This window comes from Vanrija albida (genome assembly GCF_041260175.1).
Source record: "Vanrija albida strain AlHP1 chromosome Unknown contig_7, whole genome shotgun sequence".
NCBI classification, from domain to species: domain Eukaryota; kingdom Fungi; phylum Basidiomycota; class Tremellomycetes; order Trichosporonales; family Trichosporonaceae; genus Vanrija; species Vanrija albida.
The window spans coordinates 1,763,696-1,777,529 of NW_027191426.1; the positions used below are offsets into that span (position 1 = coordinate 1,763,696).

General features: G+C 60.9%; 5 protein-coding genes and 1 non-coding gene across 6 annotated transcripts; 2 read left to right on the forward strand and 4 right to left on the reverse strand.

Annotated features, from left to right (window-relative positions):
* Positions 1-30: 30 nt before the first annotated feature.
* Q8F55_009159 (uncharacterized protein) lies at positions 31-915 on the reverse strand (the record flags this gene model as incomplete). Its single annotated transcript, XM_069357529.1, has 1 exon — positions 31-915. One exon carries the CDS (start codon positions 913-915, stop codon positions 31-33), a length of 885 nt encoding a protein of 294 aa, XP_069205466.1.
* Positions 916-2,232: 1,317 nt separating this feature from the next.
* Q8F55_009160 (uncharacterized protein) lies at positions 2,233-3,519 on the reverse strand (the record flags this gene model as incomplete). The annotated part of the gene is made up of 1 exon (XM_069357530.1): positions 2,233-3,519. The coding sequence occupies one exon, from the start codon at positions 3,517-3,519 to the stop codon at positions 2,233-2,235; it is 1,287 nt and encodes a 428-aa protein (XP_069205467.1).
* Positions 3,520-6,874: 3,355 nt separating this feature from the next.
* Positions 6,875-9,114, forward strand: SIP5 (SNF1-interacting protein; the record flags this gene model as incomplete). Its single annotated transcript, XM_069357531.1, has 3 exons — positions 6,875-7,414; positions 7,509-8,144; positions 8,185-9,114. The coding sequence occupies 3 exons, from the start codon at positions 6,875-6,877 to the stop codon at positions 9,112-9,114; spliced, it is 2,106 nt and encodes a 701-aa protein (XP_069205468.1).
* A 541-nt stretch (positions 9,115-9,655) lies between these two features.
* Q8F55_009162 (uncharacterized protein) lies at positions 9,656-10,144 on the forward strand (the record flags this gene model as incomplete). The annotated part of the gene is made up of 3 exons (XM_069357532.1): positions 9,656-9,733; positions 9,784-9,937; positions 10,041-10,144. The coding sequence occupies 3 exons, from the start codon at positions 9,656-9,658 to the stop codon at positions 10,142-10,144; spliced, it is 336 nt and encodes a 111-aa protein (XP_069205469.1).
* Positions 10,145-10,274: 130 nt separating this feature from the next.
* On the reverse strand, positions 10,275-13,044 carry Q8F55_009163 (uncharacterized protein; the record flags this gene model as incomplete). Its single annotated transcript, XM_069357533.1, has 7 exons — positions 10,275-10,587; positions 10,752-10,820; positions 11,134-11,144; positions 11,194-11,214; positions 11,252-11,548; positions 11,741-12,460; positions 12,505-13,044. 7 exons carry the CDS (start codon positions 13,042-13,044, stop codon positions 10,275-10,277), a joined length of 1,971 nt encoding a protein of 656 aa, XP_069205470.1.
* A 671-nt stretch (positions 13,045-13,715) lies between these two features.
* Q8F55_009164 lies at positions 13,716-13,798 on the reverse strand. Its single transcript has one exon. It is a non-coding gene; the product is annotated as a tRNA-Met (tRNA).
* Positions 13,799-13,834: the final 36 nt, after the last annotated feature.

A 13,834-nucleotide genomic window follows, 5' to 3' on the forward strand; every position in this document is an offset into this window, starting at 1 on the left:
CCTGCTACAAGAGATTGTGGTGGTGTTCAGCTACCTCCGAGTGGCAAATTCTTCGATGTGGTCAACGAAGAGTCGCGGCGACAGCCCCATTTTTCTTCTCTTCTTCGAGCTGAGTGACTGGGCAAATTGAGGTGCCTCGAGTGCCTCGGGGGGAAGAGTGAACCCAATCTGGTGCCCTTCGTCGTTCATCACGATCTGGAAGACGGTCCAAGCAGTCTCCTTGAACAGTCGCATCTGCTCTCCGGTGAATGCAGGAAGGATATTTCCTTCGGCGTCACGGATAGCCTTGTTCCGATCATAGGACCCGGGGAGGCCTTCATTCGCCTGGCCGATGACGTGAGTCAAGAACATGTACTCGACGAGACTGACGCCTGCTCCCAGACGCTGCCGCCTCCACCCGAGGATTTCGAGGAGGACACCTCGTACCCCAGTGGCTGCTGGCTCCATCACTTTGCCGACATCAACGCCGTTCACATTGGGGAGATTTTCAATCGCGCTGCTGGCACCGGTGACAGCGGCCGAGCCGAGAAGGTACTTGCGGGAACGGCGGCCGCGAGCAGCTGATTCGTAGGAAGCCAGTACTCCGAAGACGATGCCGCATCGAAAGCCGTAGGCCCTGATGTTGGACGGTTGCTCTCGAGGAAGGCGTTCGAAGAGGTCCAAAAGCTTTCTGTCGATCTCGCCGGCCGTGTTGACATGAGGGACTTCTCCAAGTGCCGGCTGCAAAGAAAGGCTCAGAAGCTTGCAGACTGAGCGGATGTGCCAACTGGTGGAGGTGATGGAGTCGACCAAGAAGAGGTCTTCCTGCACGCGCCGAAGGGCCAACCAGAAAAACCATCGCGAGATAAGCTGGTACACGTTGCTCCGACTCAAGTCCTGCGGCACCGTTTCCGAATATGTGCAGAGCTTCATCATACCGCTCCGATGGCCACACAAGTGCAGCCAAAGAAACAGGATGGTGTAAAGAGTGACAGGAGGTTGGTGAATGAAGTGTGGCGGCCGACCGAAGCCGATGGAGGCGGACACGCGCGATTTACATTCGAGATAATGTTCGTTGATGACTTGCGAAGCAGATCTCTTCTGGAGGGGAATGTGTTCCCACTTGCTCAAAGTTTCGGTGTCTTGAGACGGTACCTGAGGAATGTAGACACCCAAGTCAACCGATTGACAGCGAGGCCCGAGATCACAGGCCTGCATGTTCATTAGCTCTCCCAATCATGTGTATGTAGTATCTCCGGCTCTGAATCTCACCTGACTGGGATCAGCCCAAGTTGAGAAACGGACTTCCGACCTCACCAGAGATACCTTTGCATTTGCCAGTTCGTTTTCGGTCCAACGCCACACGTGCAGAGGCAGAATGTCGAACACAGATAACATGGGGGGGGTTGAGTGGCGGGGGACCAAGTTGCTCCTGGAATAAATCCACTGGGTGGTATCCTTTCACTTCGCTAAAGTCAAATACCCAGCCGTTGTGGTCGACGAAAATCTGGCGCCCAATTTTCTTGGGAATCCGCAGTCATTCGTGTAGAGGGTCGCGGGCGGGGGATTGGCTGGGGGAGGCATGTTGAGGACGGGAGACCTAACGCGAACTGTAGAGTTAGTCTCTCTCGATACGGTCATGAACTCGCTGGAGGAGGAGGGTCAGAGCAGTGAGACGAGGATGAGTTGGCGTTGGGAAGGGCACTGATGGGCAGGCCGATTCAAGTGGTGTGATGGATTGGTGCGCAACAGCACGTTTCCATCGCGGCGGCGCTATCGGCTCGTGCCGTTTTGGCGCTGAAGGGAAGACGTACTGCGCTCCGCTTGCCCCAACCGTCCGACCTGGCTGGCGGCTGGGAGACTGAATGAAGCGGAGAAAGCCCGAAAGGAGGGGTGCACGCGATGACTGGAGACGGCGCAGTGAATCTCGAGAAGCCTTGAACAATGGGAGAAGTGGACGATTATCCGGTCCGACCTGTCCCAACCTGGCAGTATGTACAGTGCTGCATGCAGCCAGGGGGTGGGGATCTTGATGAAGGCGTAACGCTTCCCCATCCGGAGGAAACGAACAGAAGCAAGCGGACAAAGAGAGCGGACGACATCACGCCGCGCTACGATGTGGCGCCACGGCCACGAGGCGGGTGCCTGTGTGGCGGCCGCCACGGATCTGGTCTGTGTGGAGGTTGCAACTTGCACAGGGTATTCATCGTCGGGCGAGAATCGCCCGATAGTGTCCTTTATCCTCCTTTACATTCACATTGACTGCCTTCTCTTCTCCTTTCCAGACCCTTTACCCGCGCTACCGATAGCTGCTTGTTGCTTGTCGCCACTCTCGGCGGCCGGAGGGCCAAACGGTGACATGGTTGGAGAGGCGGGATTGAGCTTGGGCGTTGATGTGGACCCGGCCTCAGTGGAAGGAGTTGTCGGCGGTGGGGTGGACGACGACGACGACGACAGCGACAGCGACGGCGACGCCGATGGTAAAGACGCCGGCGTGGGGGGACTGGAAGGGGAGGTGCCAGCTGTTTCGCCGGACCCAGCCTGGTCGATATCATCCGCATGGCCGTTGGGATCGCTTGCGTTCTTCACGCGGCGGTTGGAGTTCAAGCCCGAGTCTGAGTCCGTCTGTACACCAGATTGGATACAGTCAGGGTCATCGGCGTCGGAGCCATCATCGTCGTCGTCGAAGTAGGGAATGTCGTTCCAGTTGTCGACCGATATGCGCGGAAACTTGTCGCTTGTTTTGTCGGCTTGGCGCTCTTCGCCTGGCCTGATCTCGAACACCTCTGGAGGAAGCTGGAACCCGATGGTGTGGCCTTCATCATTCATGACAAGCTTGAAGGCCCTCCAGGCAGACTCCTTGAAGCATGCCAGTTCCTTTGGGGTGTAGGCAGGGACCGGGCTACCCGAGTCATCGCGTGGTGCACGATCATTCGTGTAACTGGCAAGGAGCCCCTCGTCGGCCTCTTCGAAAATGTGAGTGAGGAAAAGGTACTCGACGCGGCCTACGCCGGAAGCCAGAAGTTGTCGTCTGCGGCTAAGCGAGCCAAGGATGAGGCCTCGGATGCCTGTCGTGACCGGCTCGACAAGGCTGCCTACGGGTACCCCATTGATCGATGGGATATTTGCGATTGTAGTGCTCGCAGCCGAGACGGCTGCGGATCCGCGCTCGAGCCGTCGAGATCGTCTGTCACGCATTTCAGACTCGTAAGAGGCCAAGCATCCGAACACAAGGCCGCATCGGAATCCATAGAAGTGGATATTGCGCAGCTGGACACGAGGCAGGTAACGGAATAACCATCGGATTTTGTCATCGATGACTTCTGGCGTGATTTCTGGGTTCCAGATGGTGGCGATCCGGAGGTCGGTGATGGCACGTAGGAGGGGACCGGTGGTGATGGCAGTGTCGAAAAGATGTTGTTGAAATACTCCCAGGATCAAGTCGAAGTCGAAGAAGTACTCATCAAACACGAGATAAATGCGGGCTTTCCTGATTTCGCGCGAGATTCTCTCGTGGTAGCGGAAGAAAATGATGGCCATGCCCGTGCGATCACCGCAAATGTTAAGCCAGATGAACAGAATGGTGACCCAGGTGATTGGAGGGTATTCAACAAAGCTTTCCCGACTCGTGCGATCGAAAAGCTTCTTTTGGTGTTTTGGCTGATCTTCGACGTCCGTCTGCCACTCCTCGAGTGCCCTGTCGTCCTCGGTGTCGTACTTGCAAAAGTACTCATCTCCCAAGCATCTGCAGGTTCCGATATTAGGGCATTCCTATGGCTGTTAATCACGCTAGCTTAAGACCGCATGACTCACGAATCGTTCGTCTCTCCATGTCGAGAAGGCGAACTTCCTCTCGAAATAGAGGCTTTCAAGCTCGCTCTCGAGAGCGACGGCAGTGTCGCTGTCATCACTATACCAGACTCGTACAATAGGTGGTGTGATATCGAATACACTCATATCACTTGGCGAAAGATTCGTTTTTACTTTACTAAAGTCGTAGACGACGCCCCGGTAATCGGCGAACACTTGATGGCCAAGTCGCTTTGGATAGCCACAGCCGTTCATGCTGGAGTGGTTTGCGCAAGTTGACGAGCTCAATTTGAGACGGCGGGGGTGGTTGTCGAAGCACGGTGGTTGTCGAAGCACGGTGGTGATGGGGTCGCTATCGATGTATGTAGGCTGTATTTAGTTAGGCCTGGGGTCTGTGGGGGGTGCGGGTTAACATGCGCTTTATGTATAGCCTGGCAACGCGTCGCGCTGTGAGGAGGATCACGAGACGGATGGCAGCGGTGTACCTGGACGCAAACACCAGGAACGCGGCAGCGGAACGCCAACCTAATCCCCTCCGTGCCCCTCGGGGTGTTTCATGCTTCCGGGGCATAGGGGTAGCCTGGAGCGGGAGGGCGCGGCGGTCGAGAGCGGGCCTCGGTGCTATGTATGGACCAGGACGGCAAGTGTGGGAAGGCGGACAGATCCAAGGACGATTGCCTGGTGACTCGCTCGAGCACGTTTGACCGGTCGTTGTCGTCGCAACACCGTGGCAGACGGAGTCGCGTAAGGCGGGACTCACCGCGTACCTGCTGCTCTGCTCGTCCAGAGCGATGCTTCCCGGTAAGGTTGGCTTGAAGGCAGTGTACATTAGTAGCCGTCGCGATACACAGGTCTAGTATTGGGAGGTGGGGACGGCTGTGAGCGAGTCACGGGGTACGCGTCGAGTATCAGTCGGATCACCTCAAGCCTGCGATGAAGTGCACTGGCCGCGGAGCCTCGGCAGACAGGACCAGTGCCTGCTGGCGAGGAAGGCGGTGAAGAGATGACACCGGCATGTTGGACTCGGCTCCCCTCTTGCGGAGGAGGACTCGGACCGCGGAGCCTTGATACACATTAGCGAGGAGGGCGATGAGACGAGTCACGGGCATGTGTTAGAACATAGTGCGGGGTGTGAATGTCCCTTCCGTCTGTCAGCTCCGTTAACAGCGGCTCTCAGGTCCAGGAAAGGGTCGTGCCAGCCGGACAGTGGGTAGCCTTCTTGACACGCCTCGCGAGACACGCCTCGCGAATGTACCCCCGGAGCCCCTCGAAGTGGGCTCATGCAGCTTCTCCCACTCCCGTCCATTGATCGTGACCCCTCTCGCGCTGTTCACACCATTCTTGATGCACGTCTCCCCCCTCGCTCGCCAGCAGCCGCGCGCTTTGGGTGTCCGCCATCCGCAACAGCATGACGACTCGCAGTGAGTGCCGAGGACAGCCTGAGGGGCGATGTTGCGGCGCGCTGGCGCGCGCGCCCGTGGGGTCGACGCCTCTGAAGGGCTCGACGCGTTCCCCATCGCCGGGTCCATCAGCCCAACTGAAAGCCGGGGCAGACAGATGTCCCATCCTCAACGGAATGTCTGTTGTCGTACGTCGCTCTAAGGGGCACGCTGGAGGGGAGTCCGCGGCCATCGCCCCTCGTCCGCATGGCACAGGCACGGCGCGTCGCGATCGACCGAGCGGGAAGGCTTTCGGCGAGGTGCTCTGCCCAGCGGTAAGTTGCCCGGTCGCGAGTAAGTTGGGATGTAGTCGCCGGCGCGTCGTGAAGAACAGTCGCGTGAGGAGGTGAGCGTTGCGAAGGCAGAAGTCAAGAGTGCTGTTGCAAGCGGGCAATCTGAGGTCATTGTGTTGACGTGCACGGCGAGCGCCACCCGCACAATGGCCGCATGCGGGCAGTTGCACCCCGTGCCGGTTCTGGACGCGCTGCCTCGCTCGCATGCATCCTCGGTCGTCGACGTGACTGCAGTCTTGAGCGGCGTAAGTCACCCCCCCGCGCGTGCACATTGCTGCGCGCAGAGGGTACGTACACTGCGTGCTTGCTTGGCCTCCCTCCTGGCTCTGTGCTGTTGCCGGGCCGAAGTTGCCGAGGGTTGTCTTGAGTGCACTCGTCCTCGTGAGGTTCCTGAGTCATGAACAAAGGGAACAGCAACTGGGGCCCGCCCTTGGCGCTGCGCCGTTTGGTGGGCGGATTCGAGGCCGGCCAGGCTCTGCCATTGTGCGCAGTAGTGACACCGCATCCGGGGATGGTCAAAGATAACCAAGTAAGCAGGCCTCGCTCGTCTGATCTTTGGCTTGCTCATGCTTGCACTTGTCGTCGTTGCACTCTTGCTTATCGCACATTTGTCAACTGTGTAAGCGACAGGCTCGCGAAAGCAACATCAAAACCTTGTTGCTAGCCTAAAATCGACGTCAGCGCCAGCCACAAAGCAGCGTCAAGCGTCACTATTGGCAGCACGACATCATCACGACGACGGCCGACGCTTTGATTGTTATTGTCGCGGCTTGCGCTCCACCATCACGCATCAGCCAGAGACCATCACGCGCTACAGCTCGCCACTGTCGCCGCTAGCTGTTGCTGTTGCTGCTTGCTTGTCGAACGAGCTATAAGGATTGCGAGGAGTAGTGGTCGCTGTTGCTGCTGCGCCCGCCCACATCGCCGTCCACCCAAACCACCTACACTGCTCCCACGCCCAGGAACCGACCCCTCCTCCCCCCCTCGGCCTCCCCCCTCCCACCCTGGGTGTACCCCAATCTGCTACCGCCGCCGCCGCCGCTCACCGCATCATCATCACACGCTGCGCACCACATCTCTTCGCACCTCGCATTCATACAACCCACCATCACGCATCGTGACGACAAACATCACCTCGTGCATAGACGCAGAGCACAGCAGGTGACCCCCAGCCCGTGACGAGCACATCGGCGCGCGTCGAGTCGACGTCCCACCCCCCTAGGACAAGCACAAAACACGCACCCGATACACCCGACACATTCCATCTTCCTTTGACAACTCTCACTACCCACCACCACCCAGCAACACTCTCCCCTCTCCGACTCGCCGTCGACGGCCCCTCACCCAAGCACCATGGGAAACACTTCATCCCAACCCGCACCGGCCTCGAGCGGTCGCGGGGCCTCTGCAAACGGTCGAGACTCGTCCGCGCCGCCAGGAGCTGCCGCCGCCGCCGCCGCTGCTGCATCAAGTACGGGGCCGGTGCCGCCTCCCAAGCCGCCTTCCCCTGCACCTCCGCAGACCCCACTACTACTGCCGTTTGCGGGTCACCTATCGCCCCAGAACCCGCATGCGCTCGGTTTGCCACAGACACACGACTACTCCAAGCTGGTGGTGACCGAGCTGATCCTCGAGGCTCAGCTCGCACCATTCTACCGTGGCCTCGACGACTTTGAAGAGGACTGGGAGGAGGATGCCATCAAGCACGCTCTCGACGAGGCGCGCGAAAAGGACTTCCAGGAAGACGTCAACAACTCGTACACGCACCGACTCAAGGTCTTGCGCGAGGGCGGCAACCCGTTCCCCAAGGAAACACCCGCCGACAAGGACGAGCATGACCGTCGCGAGGTCAAAGCGTATCTCGGCGCTGTGGAATGTCCCATTTGTTTCCTTGTGAGTGTGGAGTCGGCGGCGTCCTTGCGGTGCGCCGAGATTGATTGGCGCACTGCGTTACACGTCCATTTGCCACTGGCTAACGCTGTCTCAGAGCTACCCGCCCAACATCAACACGTCGCGATGCTGCGAGCAGCCGTTGTGTACGGAATGTTTTGTGCAGATGAAGCGCAGCGAGGCGACGGTGACGCATCTCGAGTCGGACTCGGCGTGCTGCCCGTACTGCATGGAGCCCGACTTTGGCGTCATCTATGAACGGCCGTCGCCTCCACGAGCGTCACCCGCAGCTGGTCCCACTGGTGGCGTGCTTATCAGTGCCGCTGCCCACGCCTTGTCGACTTCGCCAGATGCTGGCACGAGCGGTTTCTCGCAGGCTCTGTCGCTATCGGAGGACACTCCGCTGAGCAGCTCGCCTGCGCCATCTCCCGGCCTCACGAAGCCGGAGGGAACCCGCCGCAAGAGCGTGTCGTCCAAGGCCAAGGAGGTCATTACTATCGACCAGATCCGGCCCGACTGGGAAGCCAAGCTTAACGCGGTCAAGGCTGCGGCTGCACGTCGCGCCGCCAGGCGCATCGTCATGCGCCAGGTCGGCGACCGCCTTATTCCCATCGGATACACCTCGGCGCGGGCGACGGGCCAGGCCGACTTCAGCATGTCGATTCCGCAGGAGGAGGGTGGTAGCGGTCGTAGATCGCGCCGCAACCGCGACCGGGAGCGCGAGATGGAGGAGGTTCGTGACGGAGCAACTGGAATGGTACGCTGACGCGCAGCAGATGATGATTATGGAGGCCATGAGGCTGTCGCTCCTCGATCACGAGGAGCACCAGCGGAAATCTGCCGCCGATAACAAGCCACCGAGCGGCTCGACGACTCCGGTTGGCGAGTCTTCGTCTCGGCGGTCGTCGTCTGCGACCGGGACATTTGCGTCGTGGAAGAACAACTCGAACGGCAACGCTTCCAAGCTCCTGTCCAAGATTTCGGGTAACCGCAGCCGCGCCAACTCGAAGAGCAGTGTTCACTTTGCCCCCTCGCCCACGACCCTCGGTCCGGGTGATGGCACGCCTAGAGCACCGTCGCCTGCGGGCCCTTCAGGTAGCCTTGGTGTCAGCAACCGCGCGCGGTCGAGCTCATCGCCGAGCCCAAGTCCGCGACTCGTCACGGCCGATTCTCATCCCTCATCCCCCCTCGCTGCGCCCGCCCAGTCACGGCACAGCCTCGACGTACATGTGCCCGCGAGTGGGCTCTCTCTCCCAGCCGCCGAGGCGTCGTCGACGGAAGGAGGCGCAGCGGCGCAAGACAAGGGCAAGGGCAAGGCAGAGCCCAACGGTTCGGATGCTGCCGTGCCAACAGTGGCGGTGGAGGCCCCGAAGGGTGAGGACGGCGCCAAGCCCGCCGCGTCGCCGGCTCTAGCCGCCAATGCCGACTCGGCTTCGCACTCGCCGTCGCCCGAGTCGCCACTCGACACGGCGTCGACTGCACCGAGCGTCCAGACGCCTACCGACTTCATGCACCAGTCGCTGCGTGAGGTGCTCACCGAGAGCCCCGCGGCGCAGAGCCCAGTAGCGGAGGATCCCCTGTCGGTGACGGGGGCGTCGAAGGCTGCGGCCTTGACGTCGCACACGGAGGACGTTGACGCCGGCGCGGGCGCGGGCGCCGACGGCGTCACGGCGACTACAGCAACCGAGTCAACGAAAGACTAAGAGAGTCAACGATTCTGCCACGCCGTCATCTGCCTTCTGCTTGGCCACCGTCATTGCCCTTGCGGCGCAGCTCGCCCTACATCATCTTCATTTGCCCTCATCCGTCCCTTTGTCATGGTTGTCTCATCTCTCTCCCCTGCTGCCGAACTTTTTCTGCAATCATGTGGGCCAGTGGCGAGTGGCGACCAGCCAAGCGTTGCCCAGCGTTGCCAGCCCGTGTCTGTTAGTTGTCTGTACCATACCTCGTATCATGCAAAGATGCGTGAACGGCCGTAGGAGTAGGTGGTGTTCCGAGTCGGAGAGGCGCAGCGGTTGTTTCGGTTGCCGTCTCATGCCTTGGATGACGTCATTGTGGCCGTCATGCCCGGGCTGCGGACATGTTGGGTGCGCGACGTGCGGTCAATAGTCTTTCGTGCCATGCCGTAACGACTCGAGCACCAACCAGCGTGGCCCAGCGTGAAGGCCGCTTCCGCTTTCCCACCCGGCCGGTCACAAGCTAGCACTTGCAATTCAACCAACCACCATCGACCCATCAAACACCATGAGGACCGTCGCCCAGCTCTCGCGCGCGCTCACGCTCGCGCCCATCACGGCGCGCCGCGCGCTCACCACCAGCGCTGTGGGTGCCCCCTAGCCTGCCCCCCCGCACGCTCACTGACCCTCGCTCAGCCCGCAGCCGGAGAGACGTACAAGCGCAAGTACGAGGTCGACCCCGGATGGGACCGCAAGGACGCGACGGCGTCCGAGGCCGACGTCAAGGCCGACAACGACCCCGCGCTCCCGGCCAAGCCGGACGCCGCGCTGCAGGCTGAGACTGCTTGGGGTGAGTCTGAGTCCGCCGAGGGCCGGCGCTACGCGCCGGGCCGAGGGACGCCGTGGGGGGTTCGAGATGGGAAGGAAGGGGCCTCGCGCTGACCACGCCCCAGAGCTCACCCGCGCCCGTGAGCTCCAGCACGAGAAGGACGAGATCAAGGCCGACCCGCAGACTGAGAGCGAGGCCGACGTGCGCGCCGACCGCGGCAAGAAGTAGAAAGTGCAGCGAATGAGGCTTGGCTCGAGGCGGCGAGGCTGGTATGCATCTGTCTGTGCCTGCGCCTGCGAGGCGGGTCGACTGACGCCGGGCGGCGCCTCGTGCGAGCGCCCCCTTACTCTACTGATATCTACTTGATCTTCGACTTGGACTTGGGCTTCGCCTTGCCCTTCGCCTTGCCCTTCGCCTTGGCCTTTGGGGCGCCCTTCACCCCACCCTTCACTCCACCCTCCACCGCACCCTCCTCCCCGCCCTTCGGCAGCGGCTTGCCCGTGGGCGCGACGAGCGGCTCACCCGTGCCACGGTGGAACCACCCGATCGCCTCGCTTAGCAGCGCTGTGCGATGTTTGAGCGACTCGTCCTCCTCGCGCGCCTTGACTTTGAACTCGTCGATCATGGGACAACGCCCGCTGCCGGTGTGGGGGAGGTGTGCCTCTGGCTCCCTGGGCGTGAGCGGGTTTCGAGCTCGAGAGGGCACCCACCACGTCGAGTCGGACACTCCCCAGTCCTCCCACTTGACGAGATACTCGAACACGCGTGTCCTCGCCCTCCTCGCGCCCAATTGCGCGGCGCCTACGGTCAGCCACCTCATCGCCGCATAACCCACCCAATCACTCGCTCGCAATACCACGCCTCGGTATCGTACTCGACATCCTGCGTCATCTTCTTATTGCGCCTACGCAGAAGTCAGCTTGGAACACCACCTTCACCTCCCTGCTTGGCTCATCCTTCGGCTTGAGAGCCGGTACCGACCTGCGCCAACAATCCCTCCGGATGCAGCGGTCCTTGGGTGCGGGTAGCACCAAGTCGAGGGTTTTGCCTACATGGTGTTAGCCCGGCTCCGGCACCTGTCACACCCACTTCTGCGGAGGTCGTCGCAGTCAGGGCAGCACCACACCCGTGACAAGTCGAGGTCGTCTTCTCCACTCGCGCACAACCAGTGGGCACTGCGGATGTGAGTTGTAACCGGCGAGGCTCCTCCTACTCACCGACCGCCACACTGCCCGAGTTGGTGTTAGCTCGCCCCCCTGACCGAATGGCACACTCACAGTATTGCAGACAATCTCTTGCTGTGCGGTCAGCACTAGAGAATGCCCTAACACTCACCATCATTGACGACTGGGTTGCTTCCTTGGGTAACTTCGGCCACGTCCCCGTCCCGCGACGCGACCCGTCACTCTTAGCGAGCATCTTGGCTGGCTGTTGATACCCATGCTCCTCGGACCGAGATCGGTCCTCGCCCTTCCGGGGTCGCTTGACCTTGCGGGGGTCTTGGGACCCCAATGTGGACTGGCGCTTGCGAGAACCTTGCGAAGCCGGAGTGCTCGTTCGAGCCCTCTTGGTCGGAGGGGCTTCTTCATCGTCCGACTCCGACTCCCAAGGGGGCTTCTGCACAGCACGTCCCTGGGCAAGTTGTGGAGTTGGGAGCTGGGAAGTGGAAGAGCTGGGGCTGGGGGCAGTGCTGCTGGCGGGAGCTGGGCTGCTTTTGACGAGGATTCTATCGCTCTTGCGGCGAGGAGCAGCGAACTTGGGCTTTGCGATGCGGGGTTGACGAAATGTTGTCTTGCCACCCCCTGCGGCTGTCATCTCCTTCACCCGGCCGCCGTGCGGAGGGGTTGGGGTGCTGGGGGTGGGTGACGCGCCCGTGAAGACAATGTCGGGACTAGAGCCGCGCGCGATATCCGCAAAACGACGGGGGTTACGGCTCATACGGCGCCGTGGCCTCGGGGTGTGCTCGTCGCCCTCGTCGTCCTCGTCATCCAATAGCACCACAGTCCCGTCGTCGTCCAGCGGCGCGGGGTTCAGGCCCATCCGCGCCTCCTCTATCGCCTCGTCGGTGTCCAGTACATTGGTGATCTCCTTGGACGTGGCCAGCATGTCCTGATGCTGTTCATGCCCCTTGAATGCCTCCTCAAGCGGATCAGGCTCCCATTCGCCTTCGGCATCACTCTCGTGGTCGTTGGCAAGTGATTGGAGCCGACCTGGGAGTGGCTCTCCGATTTGATGCAGGGTTTGATCGGCGCGGGTCTTATCCGATGCGGTCTCCTCCTCCTGACTCGACGTTGAAGGCGACGATGCTCGTTCCGTCTTGACCCTTCCCGGGTGGAGATCAACAGGGTTGACGGTTGCCGGAAGGGTGGGGAAGGGTGGGGTACTAGTGAGGGGCGGCAGGACGTCCGACACTGGAGGCTGAGTTGTTGCGGACGAGCCACTCGAGGGTTTACTGGCGGCGTCGTCTTCGCGAAGCTCGACGTGCATGGAGTCACCCAGATCCTCCTCCTTGACCGCCTGAGATGAACGGATGTTTGACGTGATCTTGCCATCAGCTGAGAACAAAGGAGTCGGCCTTTTTCACTCACCCAGTCGTCTTCCTCGGCACCGCCGCCAGTGCCATTGGTGATCTCCTTGCTGATCTTGTCCTCGGTCGGCAACAGGGCTTCAGATGTAGCTGTGACTTTCTTCTCGTTCGACGCGGGCGGGTCGTCGACCGGCTTGCCCACTTCCTGTTCTGTGTTCAAGTCGAGGGCGACTTCTGTGGACGACGTATCGGTAACGGCAGACTGTGCTGGTCCTTCTTCCGCGGCGGAAGGTGGGACCGAGGTTAGCGCGGCCGATTCGTTGGAGACACTTGGTACCGCCGTCGTGTCCTCAGGGACCGGCGAAACGCGGTCGCCCTTGGAGGAGGCGGGAGACTTGCTGCCAAACGACAGGCGCTGACTACCCTCGGAGAGTGGATCGTCCGGTGGGGGGGTCACCCTCGGCGGGGAAGGCAACTCGAGGGCTGACGGAGAAGCCAGCTCGGCCGCGACCTCGAGGTCTTGCGGTGTCGTGCGGTTTGCGGTAAGCGTCGAGACCGTGACAGCTGTTGGCATGTCCTTGATCATCGAGGTGCCCGCCATGGCGTTTGCCACTGAGGGAAGGGTGAGAGGCGGGGGAGTCGGAAGGGAAGGCGCGGGGGGAAGGTGTGGCGCTGATGGTGGCGATGACGAGGGCGGGTCAGTGGCGCTGCTGCTTGACCTCGAGGAGGATGGAGAGGGGGGTGGTGGGTGGAGCATGATACTTGGGATGGTTCGCAGTAGTGATGACAGGATGGAGAGGAGGAGAGAGAATGTAGAGAGCTGGGGGTTGAAAGAGTGGGAGGAAATGGCGGGCTCTGGACTGGGGGGTTGAGGGAAACTGCCTCGTGTTGGCGGTCAGCGCGCACGGACCTCGTCGAGGAAGATGAGGAAGGTGGGTGTCTACGGCGTGCTCACCAGATACCATGCACCATGGCTCAGTCGTGTTCATTCTGCATGCATGAGTCGTTTTCTCTGACCACAGTTTGCTCAACCGGCTGCATTGCCCACGACACGCCGCGACTACACATCCACCCACACCTTGCACCGGCGGGTGTGCTCCACGCACCACGCAGATCATGCAGGGCGCAGCGCCATGTTCTGTGCCCCTATGCACACACGCCGATCATTCCCATCTGCAGTCGACAAACTGATATCAACTTATTTGAGCTGGGACGCGATTCACCAGCAACAAGCAACTGAGAGCTGGAAGAATGCAAAAAGCAAAGCTTTCGTATCGCCACCTGGTCTCGATCCAGGGACCTCCAGGTGTCACACAAAGTATGAGCCTGGCGCTTTTCCACTAAGCCATAGCGATCTTGGGGATGACTCCCTGTTCTCCAAGTGCACCGGT